The sequence below is a fragment of the Musca vetustissima genome, unplaced genomic scaffold (genome assembly GCF_032173495.1).
Source record: "Musca vetustissima isolate MV318-11 ecotype Yass unplaced genomic scaffold, APGP_CSIRO_Mvet_v1 utg744, whole genome shotgun sequence".
Classification (NCBI taxonomy): Eukaryota; Metazoa; Arthropoda; class Insecta; order Diptera; family Muscidae; genus Musca; species Musca vetustissima.
The window spans coordinates 283738-310547 of record NW_026888268.1 but is presented as its reverse complement, the minus strand read 5'-3'; the positions used below and the strand labels follow the sequence as shown (position 1 = coordinate 310547).

General features: G+C 34.6%; 2 protein-coding genes across 2 annotated transcripts in view; both read right to left on the bottom strand.

Moving 5' to 3' along the window:
• Positions 1 to 26810, bottom strand: part of LOC133336064 (enhancer of split m7 protein) — a 378459-nt gene that overhangs the window by 115763 nt on the left and 235886 nt on the right. The window lies entirely within an intron of this gene.
• On the bottom strand, positions 13132 to 13687 carry LOC133336073 (enhancer of split malpha protein). Its single transcript, XM_061544369.1, has one exon. The coding sequence runs from the start codon at positions 13681 to 13683 to the stop codon at positions 13132 to 13134; it is 552 nt and encodes a 183-aa protein (XP_061400353.1). The 5' UTR covers positions 13684 to 13687.

Sequence of the window (26810 nt, the reverse complement as noted above, 5' to 3'; positions counted from 1 at the left end):
TTTACCAATTGGAACGTGGTGCTGTAATTCCAAATGCAACGAGGGTGGCATAGCGGGAAACGGGGCAATTTCTCTGTGTATAAAAGACCTTGCCCATGATATCTTACAGGTTTTTATCCACAGAAGTCCTTCTGCTGGTCTTCCGTGACAGAATATCACTTACAATTCTCCTGTGGACAGTAGACCTACTGTTGGACATCTATTCAATGTCCACATGCATTTTGTAGACAGACCCCTTATTTCCAAGAATTCATTATAAAGATCCTCAATTGGCAGAATACTTTGTACATGTATTCTATAGACAAAAGAAATTTAAGCGGACCTTCTATAGGTATTATATTTACAGAAGACCTTCAAGAGTTCTTCTATAGACCTCGTACAGGCCCTTTATCTACAAAAGTCCTTCAGCGGGACTTACGTGACAGAATATCACTTACAATTATCCTGTGGACAGTAGACCTACTAAGTAGGGCCACCTAAAGCTCTCACTTGATAGAATTCCTTATAAAGATCCCCAATTGGCAGAATACCCTTTATATGTCTGCTATAGACAAAAGACATTTAACCGGCCCTTCTACAGGTCTTCTATAGACAGGAGACCATATACGGGTCTTCTATAGACATTCAAGAGGTCATCTATAGACATTCAAGAGGTCATCTATAGACATTCAAGAGGTCATATATAGACATTCAAGAGGTCATCTATAGACAGGACACCTTCTATAGAGGATAGGTCCTCTTCTACAGACATTCTATACGCAGAAGATCTTCTACTGGACTTCTACAATACAGAAGACCTTCTACAGATAGAAAACCTTCAACGGTGCTTCTATATACATATTAATTTCTACGGGTCTTCTATAGACATAAGATCTTCTGCACGTCTCCTATGGACAGAAGACATTCCGCTGGTATTTTATAGGTCTCCTGTGGACAGAAGATTTTTCTTCAGGATTTTTATTGACAGAAGGTTTTCTTTCTTTAAATGTTTTGGGCATTTTACAGACCTTCTACAGGTCTTCCAAAAGACCGAAGACCTTCTACTGGTATCTTACAAACTGAAAACCATCTACATGTCTTCTATAGGCCAATGATCTTCTACACGTCTTCTACATACAGAAGACCTTCTACAGATAGAATAATTTCAGCATTCCTTCTGTAGACATGTTAACTTCTACGGGTCTTCTATATACAGAAGACCTTCAGTTGAGATTTTATAGGTCTCCTGCGGACAGAAGACTTTTCTTCAGGATTTTTATTGACAGAAGACTATCTCCATGTGTTCTTTAGGAAATAATTCTTCTACGGCTTCCCTATAAACAAAAGACCTACCTCTTTAAAATGTAATTTTAATCATCCACGCCTTTGGATAATCCGTTAAAAATTATTTTTACAAATCCACGCACCAGGCTTATGGTTTAATTTTTTTTATTTGTAGAAATTATTTTTGAAGATCTTCTTTCTTTCTGCTCTCTTCGTAGACCTCCCTCGTTCCTCTTATTTCAATTTGAGTACGTAAATCTAATTGGTATTTTGGTTGTTGGTTGGCTAGTTGGTTCTATGCCACAATTCCAATATGAATGTTATATGCTCTCGCCCTCTTCCCACCCTCAACGTTAAATATTTCCAATTCGGAATCTAAAAAAAATCTTACCAAATTGAAAATTTCCCACTTCTCGAAAGAAATGTTTTGGTGGCGCCTGTTGCATATTAATTTGCGTGTTCACATTCTGAAATTTTTTAGAGGTTAACCGTGAAACGGGCTTGACACTGTAATGCGGCAATTGAAGAAAAGAATTTTATAAATTTGTTTGAATGTTGTTGTTGTTGGCGTAGTTGTTGGTGGAATATAATTGTTTTTGGCTAGAAAATTATCTCCGCTCGTAAATCTTTTTTGTGCGCTGTGTGTTATGGCTTCTAGAAGCAGGAGGAGGTCATGCGTCAATCATGTTGTAATGTTACGAGTTGGAATGTTGTTGCTGGATTTTGGGGACCTCTTATTCTTCATAACTATCACGGAGTGGCTTAACTATGTTAATATTCATAATTTCATTTCGTATGCCCATTTATGGTGAGGGAGGAGCGAGCCTGCTTTTTGAGCAAGTGCCGCTCGGTGTGTGTCAGGCATGCATTTCACTTCACTTGACTGCATTTGCACAATTTCTCAATAATAAAAATATATTATTATTAATAATAATCAATAATCACCTTACGGTTTATCGAATTTGATTTTTCTTCTCCTAGTTTTATGGGCGATGCGTGTATTCACGTCTATGTTGTAACCTCAAAGAAACCCAAATCTGAGGGTCTTCTATGAAGAGTAGTAGGTGTTAACTGTTCACCAAGAGTGATTGAATTAATTGAAGGCAATGCATATTCGGAATATTTTATTTCTATTTTTATTTGTTTTATTAATTATTCATTATCAGTTTGGCATTTTAATTGTTTTGAAAAAAAAATAGTAAATTTGAAATTCAAAAAATCTTAATTATTTGTTACTTAAATTTTGTTAAAGGCGGAATTATTAATGATTTTTGCGGAGGAAAAAATTAATTAATTTCCCTGCCTTATGATGAGGGTCCCACTTATTTTTTCTTATCCTTTTGGAATATTAAAAAATTGATAGCTAATCATATGAATTGTGCTTATCATTACAGGTTCTTATCATCGGCACCAGAGCGAATCATGAAGGCGCGGTAAATCTTTACACTTTTCTTTCATATATAATTTATGGTCATTAGCATCATGAGGTTATATCCTGCATAAATTGCTACTGTGTTCCTGGGGAATTTAAAAAAATATATTTTTTAAGATCATTAATAATTCTGTCAAGATATGTAAACATATTAGCATTTGAAATAATCAAGTGGAAAAAACGTTCGTTTCACAGTTGTGATTGAGAATAATAATTTTCCGTCATAATCTGGGTCCCCAATTGTCTTCCAATCCTGAGTAGACCTAACGTCTGACCGTCCAATTAATTAATTTGATAAAATAGGCGAAGATCCGCAGTAAAATACGATTTTTTCAAATGCTATTAGAGGAATAACCGTGAATTTTTAAATAATATTTTTAAAGACTACCTGAATTATTTTCTCCAGAACCTTCTGAGTATTAGGCGTGGATTTTTTAAAGATATTTTCTCCAGAACCTTCTGAGTATTAGGCGTGGATTTTTAAAGATATTTTCTCAAGAACCTTCTGTGTATTAGGCGTGGATTTTTTTTTAATATTTTTTCAACAACCTTCTGAGTATTAGGCATCGATTTTTTAAAGATATTTTCTCAAGAACCTTCTGAGTATTAGGCGTGGATTTTTTAAAGATATTTTCTCCAGAACCTTCTGAGTATTAGGCGTGGATTTTTTAAAGATATTTTCTCCAGAACCTTCTGAGTATTAGGCGTGGATTTTTTAAAGATATTTTCTCAAGAACCTTCTGTGTATTAGGCGTGGATTTTTTAAAGATATTTTCTCCAGAACCTTCTGAGTATTAGGCGTGGATTTTTTAAAGATATTTTCTCCAGAACCTTCTGAGTATTAGGCGTGGATTTTTTAAAGATATTTTCTCCAGAACCTTCTGAGTATTAGGCGTGGATTTTTTAAAGATATTTTCTCAAGAACCTTCTGAGTATTAGGCGTGGATTTTTAAAGATATTTTCTCCAGAACCTTCTGAGTATTAGGCGTGGATTTTTTAAAGATATTTTCTCCAGAACCTTCTGAGTATTAGGCGTGGATTTTTTAAAGATATTTTCTCCAGAACCTTCTGAGTATTAGGCGTGGATTTTTAAAGATATTTTCTCCAGAACCTTCTGAGTATTAGGCGTGGATTTTTTAAAAATATTTTCTCCAGAACCTTCTGAGTATTAGGCGTGGATTTTTTAAAGATATTTTCTCCAGAACCTTCTGAGTATTAGGCGTGGATTTTTAAAGATATTTTCTCCAGAACCTTCTGAGTATTAGGCGTGGATTTTTTAAAGATATTTTCTCAAGAACCTTCTGAGTATTAGGCGTGGATTTATTTAAACATATTTTCTCAAGAACCTTCTGAGTATTAGGCGTGGATTTTTTTAAACATATTTTCTCAAGAACCTTCTGAGTATTAGGCGTGGATATTTTCTCCAGAACCTTCTGAGTATTAGGCGTGAATTTTTTAAAGAGATTTTCTCCAGAACCTTCTGAGTATTAGGCGTGGATTTTTTAAAGAGATTTTCTCCAGAACCTTCTGAGTATTAGGCGTGGATTTTTTAAAGAGATTTTCTCCGGACCTTCTGAGTATTAGGCGTGGATTTTTTAAAGAGATTTTCTCCAGAACCTTCTGAGTATTAGGCGTGGATTTTTTAAAGAGATTTTCTTCAGAACCTTCTGAGTATTAGGCGTGGATTTTTTAAAGAGATTTTCTTTCTGAGTATTAGGCGTGGATTTTTTAAAGAGATTTTCTCCGGACCTTCTGAATTAGGCCTTCTGAGTATTAGGCGTGGATTTTTTAAGGAGATTTTCTTCAGAACCTTCTGAGTATTAGGCGTGGATTTTTTAAAGATATTTTCTCCAGAACCTTCTGAGTATTAGGCGTGGATTTTTTAAAGAGATTTTCTCCAGAACCTTCTGAGTATTAGGCGTGGATTTTTTAAAGAGATTTTCTCCAGAACCTTCTGGGTATTAGGCGTGGATTTTTTAAAGATATTTTCTCAAGAACCTTCTGGGTATTAGGCGTGGATTTTTTAAAGATATTTTCTCAAGAACCTTCTGGGTATTAGGCGTGGATTTTTTAAAGATATTTTCTCAAGAACCTTCTGGGTATTAGGCGTGGATTTTTTAAAGATATTTTCTCAAGAACCTTCTGGGTATTAGGCGTGGATTTTTTAAAGATATTTTCTCAAGAACCTTCTGGGTATTAGGCGTGGATTTTTTAAAGATATTTTCTCAAGAACCTTCTGGGTATTAGGCGTGGATTTTTTAAAGATATTTTCTCAAGAACCTTCTGGGTATTAGGCGTGGATTTTTTAAAGATATTTTCTCAAGAACCTTCTGGGTATTAGGCGTGGATTTTTTAAAGATATTTTCTCAAGAACCTTCTGGGTATTAGGCGTGGATTTTTTAAAGATATTTTCTCAAGAACCTTCTGGGTATTAGGCGTGGATTTTTTAAAGATATTTTCTCAAGAACCTTCTGGGTATTAGGCGTGGATTTTTTAAAGATATTTTCTCAAGAACCTTCTGGGTATTAGGCGTGGATTTTTTAAAGATATTTTCTCAAGAACCTTCTGGGTATTAGGCGTGGATTTTTTAAAGATATTTTCTCAAGAACCTTCTGGGTATTAGGCGTGGATTTTTTAAAGATATTTTCTCAAGAACCTTCTGGGTATTAGGCGTGGATTTTTTAAAGATATTTTCTCAAGAACCTTCTGGGTATTAGGCGTGGATTTTTTAAAGATATTTTCTCAAGAACCTTCTGGGTATTAGGCGTGGATTTTTTAAAGATATTTTCTCAAGAACCTTCTGGGTATTAGGCGTGGATTTTTTAAAGATATTTTCTCAAGAACCTTCTGGGTATTAGGCGTGGATTTTTTAAAGATATTTTCTCAAGAACCTTCCGAAGTGCTCTGTTATGTCTTGTGGTATTTCATGGTCAATAGATTTTCCGGGCGACTTGAATCATTTTCCTGTTTATAGTAGTTCTGCATACTTCTACTTCCATTTCAAGTGTTTCAGTGACTCAGTTTCTCTTCCTATCGTCCTCCGACATACATAAATAATAATGAAAATACAACAAATTTTACATCCTGATACGCCTCTGGAGTCGTTAACATGGTGACAACGATTTCGATGTCGATGATTCACCTCCTAATCTTCCTTAAATGCCAACCTCTTGTCGCCCTTCGCCAACAACAGACCTTTCGAATCATATTTCTATATCCGCTATTGAATTTCCTTGGAAACTTGGCTGTTGTTGAGGAATCAGTGACTTCGTTAACCAGCAGTCACTGTCATCGACATCGTCGGGAGATGAGACAAGGAAGGTGGTAACCAATTTATATGCAAAACGACCATGAAGACTAAACAGCATTGATGTGTGGCTGACGGTGTGTCGTCTCCTCAAGTGAGGTTGGCCACATGACACAGCGTGGCATGGTCGCTTGGTTCGCTCGTTCCTTCTCTGCATTGTTGTTAATTTTTTGTTCATTCTTTCTTTCTTTATGGTTAAACGTTCTTGTAACTTGTGGCAATCATTTGTTTATAATTCCGTTTTATTTTCATTGTTTTTGTTGCTGCTGTTACGGATGGCTGGTGCATTCCTTCATGCATGCTTGTTGCATGGGCATGGGCAGCCCAGGCATGTACACACATATAGTATATGTAAGTGATTCCACGAACTCCCGAGGTGCTGAAGAATAAAAACAAAACAAATGACAAATGACAGGCCACTAATAAACATGTCGCGATTATGACTACCAACAATAACCGCTGACAATAATGTTCCATGGAAAGGCTGATTTGTGTTTTTTTTTTATTTTTTTTAATCGGGTCAAATTTGTATTCAAAAAAAGGTTGAACTTTTTTGTTTAGCTTTTCTATGGAAATGTGGGTTTAGAAAAATAGACTTAAATTTCTTTGAATAGAGTGTGGATGTTTCATTTTGTTAATAGAGGGCCCAATTTCATAGCTTAATCATAAATTGAGATTTTCATCGTAATTCTGTCATCATTTAAAACAAAATCGAAAGAAAGGTTTGAAATTCTTTTTAATTTAAGGGACTATGAGTTCCTAATTTCTTAATAATTCTTAATCCGTATTGTGATGATAATGCGCATAAAGGGCTTTGTGGTGTTCTCACCTTAATTCAAATTGGGTTTTATGAAGATTATCGAAGGGGATAAAAACGAGAAACTTCCGATAATTAAAGTAAATTTTTTAAACATTTTTTCTAGAAGTTTCAGAACAATAGAATAGATTTTTTATTTTTTTAATTCTCAGATCAATACAAGTGGATTTTAAAAATTGAAAATTGTTTTAAGAACCTTCCGAAGAAATAAGCATTGTTTTTTAACTGTGTTTTTTCTGGGGCATTTTAAATTCCATTTTTCAAGACCCTTCCGAGCAATGAGCATAACTTTTTGGAGCATTTTTTCAGAACCTCGAGGATAATAGGTATGGATTTATTAAAGCAAATTTTCCGCAGCATTCAGGACAATAAACTTGTTTTTTATGCGAGACATCCGAGCACTAAGCCTGGGGTTTCAAAGCAATTTTTATGATCCTTTGGAGCGATAAGCTTTGATTTTATAAATCAATTTTTTTCATGAACCTTCCGAGCAATAAGCATGGATATTTTAAAATATTTTTCAAGAACCTTTCGAGTAATAAGCTTTAATTTTTAAAACATATTTCTAAGAGCCAAAAACATGGTTATTTTAAACCTAATTTTTAAGAACCTTCTGAGCAATAAGCGTTGATTTTTTAAATAAAATTTTTCAGGAACTTCCCAGTAAGTAATAGTCGTGGATTATAAAAGTATTTTTTTTCAAGAACCTTCTCAGTAACAGTTACGAATTTTTTATAGCTTTTTATCAATAACCTTCAGGTCAATAATCATAGATTTTTTAAATCAATTTTTTTTTCAAAAGCATTCAGACCGTAGATTTATAAGGCAAATTTATATAAGGCATCCTAGCACAAAGTCTTGGGTTTTCAAATCAATTCTTTCAAGAACCTTCGAGCGATAATCTTGGATTTTTTTAAATACTTTTCAAGGCTCTTCCAAAGCAATAAGCCTAGATTTTTAAAAGCAAGATTTATAATAAAAAATATTTTGAGGCGCCAAGCCTGGGGTTTTGAAATCAATTTCTTCAAGGACCTCCCTAGCGATAATATTAAATTTTTATAATATTTTTTTAAAAGCCCTTCCGAACAATAAGCCTGGATTTTTAAAGTAATTTTTTCCAAAACTTCCTTCAAGCTTATCGCTCGAATTTTTTTAAATATGTTTTAAGAACCTTCCGAGCAATAAATCTGGATCTTTTTTAACGTTTATTTTTTCAAGAATCTTTAGGGCTATAAGCCTGAATTTTTTAAAACATTTTTTCAAGCCAATAAGCATGGATTTTTTAAATCTTGGGGTTTTTTAAATATTTTTTTCAGAAGGAGCATTTTTTAAGAATCTTTTAAAGCATTTTTAAGAACCTACCGAGCATTAAAAGTCAACTTTTAATTTTTTTTAGAAACTTCCGAGCAATAAATTTCGTTTTTTAAATATATTTTTCATATTCCTTTAACTCAATTATCGTCGATTAAAAAAACATGACACAACAAACGAGGATTTTTAAAGAAGTTTTTTTTCGAGGACCTTCAGGACAATATGCGTGTATTTTTAAAGAAGCTTCGGGGCATTAATGAAGCTGCAGAAACTTCAGGGCAATAAGAGTGGATTTTATGAACCATCAGGACAATACATACAAAATAACTTTAGAGGTCTTCTATGGTCATAAAACCTCTTTAGAGATCTTCTACGGACAACATAAAATTTTTGACGGTCTTCTTATTGTCCCAAAGATTATAAATCGTCTATAGGCAATAGGTGTCCTGTTAGTCCACAGAAATTCCACAGAAATATAGTTTTTAATAACAGAGAGACAAAAAAAAAGATATTTGTATGCTTTAAAGCTGTTTAATTTTTTTAATTTACAGAATTAAAAGTTATTACAAAAATTTATAAAATTTCCAATTTTCTACACTTGAACCCAAAAAAAAACACCAAAATTCAATATTCAAAAAATTCCTGGAAGGACAAAAAGTCAACAATTTCCTGCACTTGTTATAGTTCGACAAGGAAAAAGGAAACTAGAGAAATCCCAATGAATTCCCAGAATGAAAACACACAATTTCTGACTCTCTATTAATCCTGGCCAAACATGTCGTGACACACATAATATTTTAGGCTATTGAACTGTGACACTTGAGCAAAGAAAAAAAAACAACATTAAAAAGAAAACATCCTTTTTTAGTGAGACATTAACCTCGCTCCCTTCCTCTGTTCAGACATGCTAACACAACAAGTGTTTCAAATCCTTGTGTGTGTCTAAATAAACAAATGAATGAAAATATTTCCAAAATTTCCCAAAAAAGGATAAACACGTTCTGTGTACACAAACGTGTAGTAACAATGATAAGGATTCTGATCAAAATAAATTGCTTTGAAGAATGATAAAATCATTTTTGTTGGACAGAGATGTGACATTATGACTGTTATCTTAGAGATAAGGTTCGTTTGAATATCTGCGGCATTAATGAAGGCGCGGTATCGGTATTAAGAAAGTTAATCCTTAAAGGAGGTTATTCTTGGAATATTTGGAAATAGAATATTCAAGTAGGACCTACGATTAATGTAACAATTTGTCCTATCATCCAAGGCCTATAGATATACTCTACAGGGTCGTGTATTATTCATAGAATGTCCCCGACTCCCTTATTTGATAAGCGATTTGAATCTTCTTTGATGTCCATATCCGTAGAACTCATTCATTTATATCATTTGATTTTCATTTCATATAGAATCATCAGAAGACATGTGATCCTTTAGTTGTATTTTAAAAAATGGTTTGTGTATTCTGGGTTTAAGGGAGACATTTAGTGGACATCGTTTTTAATCATCTTCTGTGGTCTATAAAAAGGACATTTATCTTCCGTACTTCCATAGGTTTGTCCAGTCCTTATAAATATTCTATCCTAACGTCATAATTAAATTGAAAACCTAATAAATACACACAACTATTGTTTGTAATCCTGTCGATCCTTGTGTGTGTTTAAATAAGCAATGACTAATATTTACAATTTCAATAAAAGGACAAACACGTTCGGACGTGAAGTAGCATTGATAAGGATATGAATCAATAAATTCTTCCGAGAAATGATAAAAATCAATTGTTATTGTATTGGACAGATATGTGACATTTCATAAAGTCAGGTTAAATATAATTTAAAAAATCAATTTCGTTTGTCTCTAAATATTTTTTAAAGGGATTTAACCACGTAGCACCCATTTTTGTCCTCATACGAGATGTTGGTTCTTTTGATCTATCGATGATTATCTATAATCTTAAAGGACTAAATTTTCCCAATTAACATTCGAATATACAAACGGATTTTTGAAATATTTTTCCAAAAAACCAACAAAGCTATTTAAGGACTATTAAAAAATAAATAATAATAATATTTTCCAAGTACCTATAAAGTAGACCATAAAATAGTATATTTGTCCAAAATATAACAAAGCAAAAACATTTTAACATTTAAAACATCGAAATATCGGTTTTAGACAATTTTAAGTCGATTTAGAAGTGTTCGTCAATCTCTTTGCATTTCGTAATATGTTTTTCACAAAATTCAATATTAGGGAATATCCCTCCTTCTGTTACCTCCCTCACAAATGGACCATAGATAGATTTCGAAATATTAGTCAAGGTTTTTTAAATCCTAGTTTTAAGCTTTTCGAATCTATCGATTAACTCTTTTTAGAACCTAAAAACAATGATAAAAACCATGCCAAAAAATCGAATAGGAATCTGTATGGACAAATAATCTTCGTCATAGTAATGAGTGTTAACAAATTTTCCTCTGTCGGATCTTTTTTGGAACTTTCGATGCAAAAGACTTGTATGTCTAATAAATATTCCAGTGGTTTCACAAGAGGTCCCTTATCGTTAGTGGGATTATTTGAATTCAACTAACAGAGGGTCAGATTGTTGAAATATCTTTTTCTATATCATTACCATTCCTCTAAAAGATCATATAATTAATTAAAAATTTAGAACAGATGTTGCAACAGTCCTCTAAGTTAAATGAGAGTCGGGTGGTGGTACAAATTTCAGGAGTAAATTTCACCGGAGATTATTAGAATATCTGTCTGATCAGTCCTCTACAGCCTAAAGATCTTTAAGGGAACCCCACCCATTCTCGATTTTAATTTTTTACGATTTTCAATGGGCTGGTAAATCAGTACCAATGCTTGTTAAGGTTTGTAACATTGCACATATATATTTGAAGATTTGAAAGAGAAGAAAAATAATTTACAAAAAATTGTTGTTATTGTTTTTTGTAATTAAAGAAAAGTCCTTATTTTTGATGGATTCCGATGTTCCTCACTGGAACATCGGAATCCGAAAATTCCAACGGTGTTAGAAAGAGTACATGTCTGGCTCTCGTATGAACTAGGATTATTGACTTCGCTCTAAAATTAACAAAATGGTGGACCTTTGAAAAAATATTTTTGGAAAATCGTTGAATTTTGACCAAAAACCAAGTTAAAAAAATAAGGAAGATCTTCACCGATTGGCTTCATCTTAGTTCATACGAGAGCTGTACACTCCCAGAGAAACGTTGCAAAATTTGGAACCGATTGGATTATTAGTTTTTGAGTTATCGTGCCCGCCATTCGCAAAAAAATGTTTAGAGAAAAACGTGTTTAAAGTTTGAGAAGTCCTTCAGCCGTCACTTGATGCTGACACAATAAATCGGATATATCTTCAAGAGTTCTTGAGATTTTCACTTGAAATTTTGTAGGGACATTCTTTAATTAGTGTAGATTAGAATTATATCAACAAAAATTTTGACCCCGAGAATGGGGGGGTCCCCTTAAATGACGTTTAAAAAATCCCCTATCAATTATCAGACCTTTAGATTTTTCCGTTAAATTATTCAACAGTAGTATTTTGTCTAAGTTTAAGCTCGAGAGTTATCAGAACCATTATGGACCATCCATTATCGATTTCAATTTTTTATGATTTTCAACCGGCTGGCAAATGGGCTGACTTGGGACAGAACAATTATTCCATAAGACGAGCTTAAAAAAGATTTTCAGGCCAATTTGAAAGACCATGTTCTGAGATATGGTCTTTCACATAATCTTTCCATTGAATTCGTGACCTTTCCCTTCTGCGTGAACCATCAGTTGGTGCGCTTTTATATGCCTTTTAAGCTGGGGCATCCTCATCCTCGTAGGTACTGCAGCTCGATCCGTCTGAATATGCCGATATTCGAGAATAGTTGGTGCAGATCATGGTTCATTCGATTCATTCGGGGTTCCCTTAAATTTACGATGCGCAATCATATGACGAATACCTTAGGTCTTTCAGACTTTCTGTTTACACTATAATACGGTGCCGTTAGATACTATCGATTTAGTCAATAGAGGGATATCTATGGTTAATAGACGACTGAATAAGTTTTCTATTTAAAAAGTGGGTTAAGATCACAATGATGCCTTTTCGAGATTGGCAGATAAGACTATTGTTTTGAATTTCGCCATAATTCTTCATGAGTTTTCTTAATTTTTGCTTGGAATATTCTCTCAGGTAATCAATAATCCAACCCTAAACAAAAAACCCATTTCCCAAATTTTGTTACCTCCATAAGGTCAAATCTAAGTACTACTAGGGAAATACTGCGAATGAGAATTTTTTGAAGGTATCATAACTCTACTGTAATGAGTCTCCACTTTGTGCAGAATTAACATAATTCCTTTTTGGTATTGCTATACAATGTTTAGAAGAACCTAATGTTCCTTATATATATTTAGATATCTTATCTTTATATTATATTAAATATATATATATATATATATAAAGTAAATAATAGACCTGTAAATGCCTTGTTTCATTTTAAACGGCATTGAGGGCGTTTAGATGTCGAGTACTATTTTGTTTAATCATCAATACTAGGCATTAATATTCTTCAATAACCAATAAAATACCATTAAATTGGAAGCCACTTCCCCCAATTCACCCTCATTCCCCAAAGAAAAAAATGTTATTGTTTTTGTTTTCAATTAATTCATTTAAGATTATATTTTAAAGCTTTTCAATTGTTGTTTTGTTTTTTTTTTGTTTGTATCACAAAGATTTCTTAAATATTAAAATTATTATTATTTCTTCTTTCTTTTTTTTAATATCATTATCTCTGGTATTGGACTTAAGACTAAAGGAAGACATTGTAAAACTAAGTATTTTTCTTAACTTAAACCACTATGTTTATAATTAAAGAGCGATTGTTTTATGCCTGCCGCTGATTTATCACAATTCAAGTAAAAAATAAAGCTTTTGTTTGAAATTTAAGTATTTCGTTCATGATGTAGAGAAGAACCTTAAGCTTGGGCCCAACGATCCTGGAACTGCATCAAGGGGTATTGATAATTGCTGTAACAGTAAGCGGGCTGTACCAAATCCTCATCAACAGCTGGCATAATTGTACTGGTGACTGGCTGCAAATTGGTAGTCCAAAAGAAGGTACCAGCCTCGGTGCGAGCAAAACGTACCGGAACATAAACATCCAATTCATCGTCCTCATCGTCGGCATCTTCTTCACACATAACGGCTAATTTTTCATTGGCGGCATTATCCTCCAATTCGGTGAAATATTGTTGTTGTTCCGCCTGTAAATTGCGATAGTTTTCCAAATCCTCGGAATAAGAGGAGGAGGTTGTGGAGGTGGTATAGCCGGATGAGCAATTGTCGTGATTGCATATTTGTTGATGTTGTTGAGCTTGCTGTTGACGGTGTTGTTGTTGCTGCTGTTGTTGTTTATTTTGTTTCTTGAAGAATGTCTTCAAGACCTTCTTGATACTGTAGGTGGCTTTCATTTTTTGTTTTTCGTTGTTGCACAGAGCCACAAATTGTTGTTGCTGTTGTTGGCACATTGTTAGAATATTTTATTTTCAATTAAATTATTTTTTCAAGTTGATGCTGCTTGTGTTGAACACGATTTGTGAATGAACTGGAAATGGAAATGCAGCGGCTTTTATACCACGCGAGTTCTGTGCATTTCCTTACCATGGGGCACAAAAAACCCATGCAACTCAGACGCTCAGCATAGGAAACGGAGAGAAGTACAGCCAGACAGCCAACCATACTCATGCCCATTGTTCATCGTCGTTCTCATATTACAACATGGAAATAAATAATGCGAAGAGAACCAGAAATGCATGCACAAGAACAAAAACAACAGCAACAACAACATTTGTTCAACGTACGATGAGGCGTACGAGTGCTCACAAGTCGGGCCACAAGTGTGGCTGGCCTCACCCCCAAAAAATTAACACACAAAACCTCCTTTGGGCAACATCAAGAGTTAGTGAGAGAGAGCCTGAACAAGAAAACAACATACAAATTAACCCCCAAAAGTAGTCGATATAATGAGAGAGAGAGAGCCTGGCAGAACAGGTCTCAGTGTTCTGTGCGGTTCGTGGTTAAGGGCCAAATCACGAGATTTTGTAGTTGTTGTTGTTGGTATATTTTAAAATTCATTCATTCACAAAACAGGGATCTTTATTTTGGTTTTTTGTTCATCTCGAGGTTGTTGTATTTTTTATGTGGTTGCTGTACGCTTTTTTGTGCGTTTCGAACCCCTTGCTTGTTTCTAAGGCTCTTCAAAAGTGTGGGAAAATGTTTCAAAATATTGAGCATGTTTTTTCATGTCTTTTTTCGAGGGTTCGACGACACAGTGTTGCGCATTGATTAGACAATTTATCAATGTAAAGAAAAAATCATGGATGTCCTTAGAGAGATAAATGTTGTCTTGTTCCAATTGGATACCGTTACATGTCCGTTAGATGCCGTTAAAATGCTTGTATTGCCAATATGAGACCGTTAAATGTAAATTAATTCGAACTAATTATAGGTGGTCCATCTTCAAAAGAAGTCCGAAGTTCTATCGTCAATAAAATAGAAGACTGGACTTCTGCGGCCAATTGAAGACTGTAAAAAATTCATTTTATGCCCAAAAAAGATAGAGATCTTCATGTCAAATTTACTACATTTTCTATTCGTTTATCAAATATCAATATTTTAAATTCTATATTATTTGAGCTAATATTATGTAGAAATTTCCGTACACTTATAGTACGATTTAGTACATTTTACATATTTTGATGCACTTTTACTTACCACCTAAGCAATACTGGATTGTAGAACTAGCGATGCTTTATACTCCTATTGTAGTAAACGGCTTATTTGTTATATTTGAGGTCTATTGCAGCAAATGTACTAAGCTGAGTAATATTTCGTACAAATTTCTCAAAGAAAAAACCTCTAATCCTAAGCACCTCAAAGTAGGGAAATTAAGATGTCGGAATACCTTTTCCTCTGAGAGTCTGAGGTGCCAAATTAGAGCCACATTGATTCGAAAATGTTTTTGGGATACTGAAATTGTTAGCGGAACCTTCAAATTACTCGGCTAAGAACACGCAACAACTATTTATAGAAACTTAGGTTCAAAAATAAGACCTGGACCTTAAAAATACTGGAAATGGACTTGATTTTTATGTGGAGGATTTTTCCCAATTTTGGGGCTATTTATTCTTTGAAGGGACCCGAAATGCCTAATTTCACAAATTTAAGTTTGAAAATAATACTAAAGCTCTGAATATTGGTCGCGGCCTTATAAGGTTTGTCAAAACATTAACCTAAATTCAAAATGTTCTGTTCTTAGGATGCATATCCTTAGCGAAAGTGAAATACCAACTTAGCGACAGTTCGGTTGGGAAATAAAGGTATAATCTTCAAAATACCGAAAACAAGGGGGAAATTTAAAATATGGGCAAGTGAAATAATTAAAAAATATACCGTTTTGACGAAATATCGAATATAACGGCGGTATCTACAAGATCTGCCCTTTTTAAACCCTCAGCCTAAGGGAGTCGATTTACAAATATCCTTCTGTCTGGCTGCCTGGTGTGCACGACAACTCTCGAAGGGAGTAACCGATTTCATACAAACTTTGCATAAGATTTCTTCCAAACTTAGTTCAAATTCGAAGATGGGGAATATTGGTCCATTCCTTCCGATACCTCCCCACAATATGGCCAAAAGTGTGCAAAAAAATAATTTTATATCATGCGAAGGGACTACCCGATTTGAACCAAACCTTTTTACAATCCTGGGTCAAGTCGGAAAATAAGCGTGATTTTTGAATACTCTTTTACGGCCTATATTTAGGCGTGGAATTTTGAATACTCTTTTTTACGGCCTATATTTAGGCGCGGATTTTTAAATACTATTTTTTACGGTCTATATTTAGGCGTGGATTTTTAAATACTATGTTTGTGTTTTTATACCACTTCGTAATGTTATGACTCTGCTCCTTTTACGGCCTATATTTAGGCGCGGATTTTTAAATACTATTTTTACGGCCTAGATTTTGGTGCGGGTTTTTAAATACTATTTTTTACGGCCTATATTTAGGCGCGGATTTTTTAATACTATTTTTTACGGCCTATATTTAGGCGCAGATTTTTAAATACTATTTTTTACGGCCTATATGCCATTTAACATATCCACAGACAAATATTTACCCTCATGGTTAATTTCAAAATTCAAAACATTCAAAAGTAAAAAAAAGTTTTGAAATCATTTCACGCACCAACCATTCATTGCTCTTTTGTCTTTCATGGTGATTTTGAAGTCATATTTTGTCTACTTGCGTGACATCGGGACACTGTGCGATAACTTCCCCTTCACTCTAGTGGTATCTGAAGCACAGTTTTTTTATTGATAAATACTTCAACGTTGTCCTTTTTCGTGCATCATCATGCTCTCTTGTTGTCTGACTGTATCCTTTGTCCCCCACCTCCAAACAAAATGTGAATTAAATGTTTTCTTTTACTTGACAAGGCAAGGCAGGGCGAATGCGAGACGTACGCGGAGAGTGAGCCGAACGAGAGTACAACTACGAAACCAAACGAAACTGAAAAAAATCGGCAGGTGTTGCTGAAGAAATTTTCTCATGATTTTGAGTTGCAACTTGAAAAAAGGGGGAGATTGTTGTTAATACTTATTTCTCGCTTGGTTGTTTCGATGGCTGGCTGTCTGTCTGTCCGCCGTGTCCCTTGTGGTTGCTTGCATTTGAGGCTGTCTGTTTGTGTTTTTTGTTCATAACTTTTTAAGGATTACGGAAGAGATAGTGTTTTTTTTGCTGTGTGTGTGTTTGTGTTTTTATACCACTTCGTAATGTTATGACTCTGCTCCTTGCACGCAGGAACAAAAACAACAACGACGACATATAGTTGTTAAATATTAATTTGAGATCCCTCAAGAGGATATGGCCTTTTTCTACTTAGGGTTTCCGTGGGAAACAGAGTTTTCTCAACATTCCCACGCATTCGAAAAAACACCAAATTATATGGTGATGTCCTTCCATTCATTCATTTATGCAGGCATTGTTATTATCCTGTTGCTTTAAAACATCTCAGCTACTGGATATTAACACTGTTGTGGAGGGGTGCAGGACGAAGATTTGTTGTGTTGTTACAAAATGTAGGACAATAAGGACAGACTGACGGACAGACAGACCATTTAATTTTATCACATTCAAATTGGACAGAGGCCGAAGCAGAGGCAGCAACAGGAGTTTGGCAACAAGTCAAGCATTCTTTGCTGGGCGAGGGCAACAATTTATATTCCATTTACAGGCAGAGCAACAGCAGCAGCATCATGGCCTGTTCTGGTCTGGCCTACCATCAATTAATACCTCTTTATTATTATGAGCCTGAAAGGAAATTTGTTGTTCAGTTGTTTGTTGTTATTATGGCAGGGGGTATTTTGTAATGTGAATGAGATTCGTGGCGACAACAACCAACAACTCATCCCGGGGAGTCACAGAAGGTGGAGGAGCGTACATTAACCGTAAATTGTCTCACTTAATGACAAGTGCAACTTCTGCATTTAGTTGTGTTGTGTTGTTATTACATTTGTTGGCCATGTGACGACATGGTGTGGAGATGCGATGGGAGGATGTGGAGTGAAGTGTAATGACTCTTGGGGTGGGGTCTTTCCCAGGCTTTCTCACAACAGCATCCCTTGTGTAAGGCAATGACTGTCTGAATGAATGACTTCACTTTGATGCACTGCACTTGCTGCAAGAATGATGTTTTAATGTTATTGTTTTAATTGTTGCTGCTGTTGTTGTTATTATTATTATTTGTTGTTGTTGTGCGTGTGTATGTGGTTGTGTTAATTGAGTAACTATTTTTAATTGTTGTTATTTGTTTTTGCTTGTAGTCTTTAGTGGCGTGTTAAATGGGGAAAAATGTTTAGTTTTATTTGTTTACTAAGCGATTAAAGAATAGTGAGAGTAGCATTTTCTAAGTATGGGGTCTAAATGGTCATGGGAAAAAATTTATTTACTCAAACAAGGCAGATATATGACTATGGTCCAGGAAAGACAAAATAAATTTGGACAGGTCAATAGGAAATCACATTTATGGAAAAGTGAATAGCTCACTGATAGCCGCAAACTTTCGATTGATAATGAGCCAAGTCCGCAATAGGCTACATGTGGTGGTAGAGGTTTATTTTTGGCAAAAATTTCTTTCATAACCAAACCAATGTGTTCATGGCGTAGTTTGTATACCCTCAGCGTTATGGCTAATGAGGGTATATATTTTTATATTTTGTCCAAACTAAGTTCAAGTTCGAATATGGCGAATATAGGTCTTCTTCCAGCTACTCCCTCACAAAATGGTCGAAGTTTTGCAAACATTTAATTTTATATTGTACATTGTACAACCTGTTATCTTTACAAGCCTATTTTAAGTTCGAAGATGGGACCCACTTCTTCTAGTACTTGAATAACCTATTTGATTAATCCGAAAACTCTTTGGTAATAACATATACCTTATAGAAAGCGAATAATAAAACTTGTAATTCCGAAAATCTCCACAAACCGACAATTTCAATAGTCAAACTTGTTTGGAATTTATTTTTAATCCGTTTTTATGTAGATTTTTCATAACCTAATTCATGCCCTAACATAGGCGTGCATTTTTTAAATATTTTTTCATGATCAAATCTAGTGGATCCCTCAAAAATATTCTATAAAAAACAAATGCAAATCTATGCACGGATTTAAAAATATATATATTTTGTGACCAAATCAAAAACAAAAACATGATTTTTTACAAATATATTTTCATATCTAAATGTAGGCGTGGATTCTTTAAAAAAATATGTTTTTCAAGTATTTTTTCATCATCAACCCTGGATTAAATCTTTTGAGGATTTCTGAAATATATTCAATCTACCAAATACATTTGCATAGTATTTCATCTCTGGATATTCGATCTCTAAAGAACCTATAAATGGTATTTGATCTTTAAAGTACCCTTGAAATATATACTGTCTATACTATACTGAATAGGAAAGGTGAGGCTCTAGAAAGTCTTTTAAATAAATGAATTTTCTCTCTTTTAAATAAAGTCAGTCCTTGGTGATGGCGTTGCCATCTATCGTTGCCTAGAAGCAACGCCTCCTTGACTTGTCTGTCGTGTTTGGGGTTCTTGGTTATTTAGTGTTGCCATTTTCCTCGGGGTGGCGCTATTTTCAGTCATTTCTCTTTTTGCATTATCCCCTGTGTTGATGTTGAGATTTGTTAGTAATGTATTTAATCTGGAGAGGAGGGTTACCATACTCTAATAACAAATAGTTGTAAAAACAAATTATATATATTTTACACAAGCGACTATAGAATATATATAATAGACGTTCGAAAATCTGACATTTTTAATTAAAACCTCCAAATGTCTTGTATTGACCATAGAATACTTTTGAATATATATTGACCGTAGAATACTTCTAAGAGTCAGACTAGGATCTCTGAAGGCCTCCTATAATTGAAACATCTCAACTTTTTTTTACCAAATATCTTCTAAATAGGTGAATGTTGACCATAATTGTCCTTCGAAGGACTTTCATTGACCATGAATACAAAAGACATGTGCATTTATTTTTTGACCATAGTATAATATTGTTCACAAAAGTACTTGTAATGATTTCAAATTGTCAACGAAAACGTCTGGGAATCTATTGGACATGGGAGGCATCGGATAGATTCACATTATTATATATATAAACCTTTTAATATATTCTACTAATCATATAATACTTCATAAAGACTATAGGCTTCCTTTTTATGACCTTAAAGGTTGTCATTTGATTCCACTTTACTTTTCTTCAATACGTGTTGTCCATACGTGTTGTCCATCGTAAAGGCTTCTGAAGATATCACACTTGACATATATGGACTTTTTGGCTTTTGTAGTCCCCTGAAGGCACCAACATGTATTTGGCTTTTGAAGCACATTTTGCAACAGCAGATAATAGTGCAACCCCAATTCCGAAAGTCCCATATGGAGTATAAAAGAATTAAGAATTTTGTCTATTGAGTCCGCATTTTTTTAAGTATAATAATCAATTTCTGTGATTATTTTAGTGACTATAATAATCCTATGAAAATCGTTCATATATAGAGGGACCACAAGCATCTCCTCTTGACAATAGATTTTTAGATGTAATTTTGCTAACTATTTCCTTTTAATGTCTATGTGGACACATTTATCTGCGGAGACTTTCATCATGCCATTGGATATTTACTTGTCACCTAAAAATATATTCATTCATTAATGATTTTTTTTCAATTTTTTGCAACTAAAGATTTCGCCAAAATATTAATGTCTCATGACGGACAATTAAACGAAACGACAATATTTATCTCCCGTTGTCTTTGTCAACTAAATAAAAGCAAAAAATCCAATAAACCATCCTACACCTGATCATTTTTCATTATTATTATTTGCCGGATGGATGTCTGAATGGCTGATTGAATGGCAAATATTATTTGCATTTAATTAAATTGAGCGGAGTCGTTTTTTTTTTTTGTGTTCATCGGGTTAATTGATACCCCTCGACGAAAAAAAAAAACAAAAAATATTTCAATGACAGAATAAAAAACAAAACATTAATAATGGTATTATCTGCAATGGGCCATTGGTGTGTGGTGAATTAACCATTCATCTATCCATCCATACATCCCCTAGCTCCTCTACAAGTATTTACTGTTGTTGTTGTTGCGAGTAATAACAAAATTTCCAGTTAAGTCGAGTCATATTGGCCGACAACGTCGTTGTCGTCGTCAACATCAGCACGTGCCAATAATATATTTCTGTGTGTGATTTTTTTTATTATTTTTTGCCATGTTTGGCCATTTGTTTTGACTTGGCTTTTATCCAACAAGAATCCGGTTTATGGCTTTGATTTTGAAGTGTGAGTGGTGTTGTTGTTGTTTGTGTTACTGCCAATCCTCTTGTTGTGTGTCTATGGAGGGTTTTTTGCCATAATAAAAATAACAAAACGCCGCAACACATGCCACCACCACTCGAAATAATATAGATGGACAGCTAGTCCGCCAGCCAGTCAGCCAAACATCAAATTCCTCAACTTGGTGGGTAATTCAATATTAGCCATACCCCATCGTATACATATGTATGTATGTAACTATAATTGCATGGGGGCACCTGGACATCACACAGCACCAAAAACACGAGCCGCATAACGTCACACAAAACAACCTTTGCAGATTTAATTTCAGCGGTGTTGATTTTTTTTAGAAAATATCTATTGGTGGCTAAAAACTGACCAATGGCTATGAGAGTTGTAAATAACGCAGATATTAATAGCGGAGAGAGAAGGGGATATTATAGAGCAAACTTCCAATAAATCTTTCTTTTTAATTAGAAAAACTTCGTCCGATCTTGCACAGGTCTTATATATGGGCGACCTAATAGAGGGAATATTTTTGCTAGATCTTCTACATAGAGAAGGTCATATATAGGAGAGTATGGAAAGAACATCTTCTATGGGTCGACTGTAGGGAGAACTTTTTAATACATTCAACAGATTCTACGTAAAAGATCACCTACATGATTTATCAGGTAGCAGGCCTTCCAAAAGTAGCAGACCATCATCTATAGTCAGGAGGATTTTCACAGGTCATATATACATATATATATATTCTGTTGTCAGAAGGTCTTCCAAAGACCCAGAAAACATTTCACAGGTATTTTTAGTCTTCGGAAGACCTTTCTTATATACAGAAGGAAATTCTCAGATCCTATTTGAAAAGAAGATATTTTATAGGACATTTAGAGGTTCTCTAAGTCATTCCCAGGGTCTTCTGTATATTGAAGGCTTTCCATAGGGTTTCTATTGACAGAAGTCATCATCTTGCCATATAGAAACCCATCCTCTATAGAAAAAAAGTTCTTTCACATGTCTGCTATAGACAGAATATCAAAAATTTTCCACTTTATACATAAGAGGCCTTTACAGCTGTTCTGCAGATACTGCCTGACTTTTATAGTCAAAATGTGTTCCTCGAATTTACAGAACCTTTCGCAGGTCTTATGTAGTCTTCCTTTATATACAGAAGATCATCCTCTGATTTTCTAGACAGAAGATCTTTTACTAGCCTTCTATATATAAGGCCCTCTACAGAAGGCCTTCCTCTCCCATAAACAGAAGACATTCCAAGCCATTCTAAGGTCAGGCATAGAACGAATACATTCCAGAGATCTTTTATAGGTCTTCCTCTGGAATTCTCTAGACAAAAGGCCCAGAAGACCATGCTCAAATATTCTACACCCTGCACTTTGTCCTGGAATATTTCCCAAGGTCTTCTTCTTCACTACGCTTTTATAGATAGAGAACCAGTAGAACTATGCATACGTCTTTTACACGTCTTCTATACACAGAAGTGGATATCGTCGTCTATAAACTAAACCTTCGTTTCTTCGAAAACCTACATAGATTGTTGATCTTCTTTAAATATAAAGACCTATTACCATTACTCTCTATTTCCATAATTTGCTACCCACGTTTTTGAATTTCTCTAATCTATTTTTCTTCTTTTTTTTGAAAACTTCATGCGTGTGTTTGCAAATTAAAAACACTTAAAAATTGATTGTTACAAAAAAACCATAACTGATGATTATTGGCACACAAAACAGCTATGGGACAGCTACAACAAAGAAGCCGATTCAGAAAAATTCAAATCAAATAAAAAATACCTCTGACTGCTAAATATAGCTAATTTATGACGGCACAGACTGTTTTTATCTATTACGATGATCGATGATCATCGTCGATGTTAATGTTGTTGCGTTGCTGCTGCTGCTGCGATTGCAGAAGTGTTAGCATCGATTACTTTGTTGATGACATATCATCTTATATTCATGATATAAGAGATTATCATCATTGGATAGGATGATTATGAAAAGCGGTTTAAGCTTGATTTATTTTGACAAATTATTTTTCAAAGACAATTGAGAAATCTGACAGGGATTAAGTTTTTCAAAATTGATGTGATAATTATTTGAAAATATAAAAAAGTAAAATAAGCGTTTATTATGAAAGATCTCAACTAGGACAATTTTGAACCTTCAGATGTCACATTAAAACGTTCAAGTGTATGACCATTGAAAACTTTCTAGGTCTACTATAACCATTCATTTTTAGAATAGTCATCTAAATAAAAGATATCAAATATTCAATAGTCACTAGGAAGCTTAAATGTAATAAACATAATTTTAAAATGTAATAAACATTTTTCGAGGGGTTCATTCGACATTGGAAACTATATTTTTATTTTTTGCGACTTATGAAACTGTAATTTATGTATAGAAACTCATATAGAAACTCATCATATATCATAATTGTGGTAGCTAGAATAGACAAAAACAATTTTTTGTCCATTTCATCCCCTAAGTCTCAACGAATCGTTACCGAAAACAAAGGAGGGCTTCTTTTGCCAAAAACCCGTCGCGGTTTTACACACTCTTGGGGCCACACAAAGCTATAACACCCTGACAACATAGTTGTGTAGGGTATAATAGATATTTAATCATTTGAAAGTCAATAGGCCTTAAGGCATTCTATTGCAAATTGAATGTCATACAAAATTATATATCATCAATTAAAGTCTTTTTAGAGTCTGAACAGTTGAGGTCATCCATAGGTCTTCTGTGTATACTAGAAAATAATACAAGAATATCTGAGACCGATATAGGCAATAACAAATTTTAATGGCTATCTTGTGCTTAATAAAAATATATTCAAAGTCTTTGTATGACCAATAGAAGATCTTCAAAGGATTTGATGGTCTATAGATCACAATAAAATTTGTCCTGAAGCCTTCTTAGAATATGCCGAATATGTCCAAAGGTACTTTATATTCCACGAAATGCTTCAAGCTTACCGACGATCATGAAATACATTCCAAAGGACCTCTATGATCGATAGGCAAAATTTCCTATCTAGGCATCAGAAATGTAACATAATCTTTAGTACCCGTTAGAGGTCTATAGAAAACATTCCTTAAGAGGGTTCATTCAAGGTCTTCTATTGCCACTGGAGGATCTTCAGGAGGCATTGGAAACTTCGATAATAGAATATCTTTCCAAAGTCTTAGAAGAACCTCTTTATGTTTTATGGACTTTTATTGTTAGCCGAAGAAGGTTATCTATGAGCAAAAGAACTTCTATGGTAACTACGCAATATTCGGTAATTTTGCATAAAATATAACCTAGACTTCAAAAATGTAAATTTAGTTCGTTCTATAGGTTATTAGTCTAAAGAAGAACTTTCAAAATATCTCTACAGATTTTTACATATAGCAGACCTTCTATAGGTGTAACAGATATAAAACTTTATACATGTCTTCTATGGATAAATAACTTGTAGAAGTTTTTTTATATTCCACAGATTTTCTATAGCTAAAAGATGTTCTGCGGATAGAATACGTAACAGTCATTCTACAGACCTTCCACAGGTCTTCTATTTATAGAAGGCCTATTGAAAATAAAACCCTTCTACAGAAGAAGGTTTTCTATCTGTTGAAGACCTATAAAAATGCTGCTATCTACAGAATACCTACAATCTGATATCTGTAAGAAACGGTGGAGATAATATGAAAAGCTTCTTGCGCTTAGAACACTCCATCATTTGTGTCCAAAAGACGAGCGTCGATAACAGCAACGATGAGGCCAAAATGTTGATATTTCTTGTTGACATATTGAATTTAGGATTTATATCGAAATAATTTGGAAAATACGTATGCGAATTCTGCAATGTAGAGTTCGGTAAGTGTGTATGAAATAAAAAACAATGGAATGCAAACCCAGTAACAATCGAGTAAGTGGAAAGCTGGGGGTTGTTAGCAACAGGTACAATATTCAAATAAAAGGTTGTAAAAATAATAACAAGCAAGTAAGGGAAGATGAATGTTGGTGGTGTTTTTTTCTTGTGAGGAATAAATTTATTTTTGTCAAAAAAATAAACAAATAAAATAAAAAATATATATAGAGAGAGAGAGAAAAAGGACAAATGAGCGCATATAGTTGTAAAGTGGGACAAAGTAGCAAAATAGTTTTTCATGGAACATAGAAGTTGCAGGCGTGGATTTGTTGTGTAATTTATTTCCATGGACCATCGGTGTTATAGGCGTGGATTTTGAAAACCTGACTGGTTGATAAATTTTCAGTTAAATTTATATCACCTCCTCATACAAATGTTTTCCGGATTTTCCAAATGGCATATCATAACTTCTTTCCGTAATGGATAAATAAATTCCGAACCTATTCCACCATACAAAACCGCGATCCCACGAATATTAACACACCGACATTAATGCTTAACACTTTTTCGTAACAAAAGCCATTTAAATTTTAATTACAATTTTCAAGGGAAATATCTGGGAAACTGTTTAATTGGGGAGGTACCCAACAAACAAACGAAATAAAATACCCCACCCTGAGAACAACTAACCAAAAACCATATAAACAACTCAAAGCTAAACGATGAACACACATGGAAGCCAATAGACAACATTTATTTGAAAAAATAAAAGAAGAACAAACAAATACCGAAACAACAGCAGAACAAAGCCTCCGTTTAAGTGACAGAAATGATGATGATGACTGTAACGATTTGTTTCGATTTCATTTTAAAATGCGCACATTCTCCCACTTCCCTCTCCACAAAATTGATGGTATGAAAACCAAAAAACCCCAAAACAGTTCTCACACATTAAATCTAGGCAGGCAGTCAGATCCCATAAGCATCAATATGGAGGGGGAACCGTTGAACTTGAAGAGGCAGCATACAAGAATTCATCAACCCTAACCCCCCACACTGCACTCCCCTTCCTCACTTCCACGGCCAGCAGTTAACGAGAACCATTTGTGGGTAAATAAAGGTTTTTAGCCTAGCCTAGCTGAGCCGAACAGTGATTAGTTGTATGATCTGCTGTCCATGTTCGCGCTGTAGACATGTGTTGTTGGTTGTTGTCGACAGCAATCGAAGCCTGTATGCAAGTTCGTGGAGCTCATTCACACAGTTCAAAAACACATACACCGAGACACTCTCACACTCATTCCCCACGAAACAAAAAACCTCATTCACGGACGTGCCTGGCAGCCATACAAACATTCAGCCAACCCTAGCCCCACTTTAAAGAGAACCCACATACACACACAGAACTGAGGACACTCAGTTCAGTTCAATTCAATTCTCGCAACACAAGCCAAAAACACCATCAACCGAATTTCGTGCTACCGTTGTACCCCCACTCGATGTCGATGGCTTGATCAGTTTTTTCTTTGGCTTTTTTTTGCTGCTCGAATAGCTTGTTGAACAACGACGAGGATGGATGCCGATGTGTGTGTGTGAATCTCTATGTATGTTTGTATGTCGGTCGCATTGCTGCTATATGGCCCCACCGCGTTTGGCATCAAGATAATATTTGACAGCAATAAACTGGCGACTGGCACGAGTTTGTTTCCCACGGTTTCATGGGGCTGCATGAATGATGAAAGCATTGAGTCGGTCGCGATCGTTCGTTCATTCCGTCCGTCCACACGTCTGTCGTTCATTCGAACCCGTGTACTTGGAATTAAACCGACAACACAACTACTTCATTTATAATGCGATCATTATAACC

What these genes read in the sequence shown, in the direction of transcription:
- LOC133336073 (XM_061544369.1), bottom strand. Translation starts at nt 13,683, where the DNA reads ATGTGCCAACAACAGCAACAACAATTTGTGGCTCTGTGCAACAACGAA.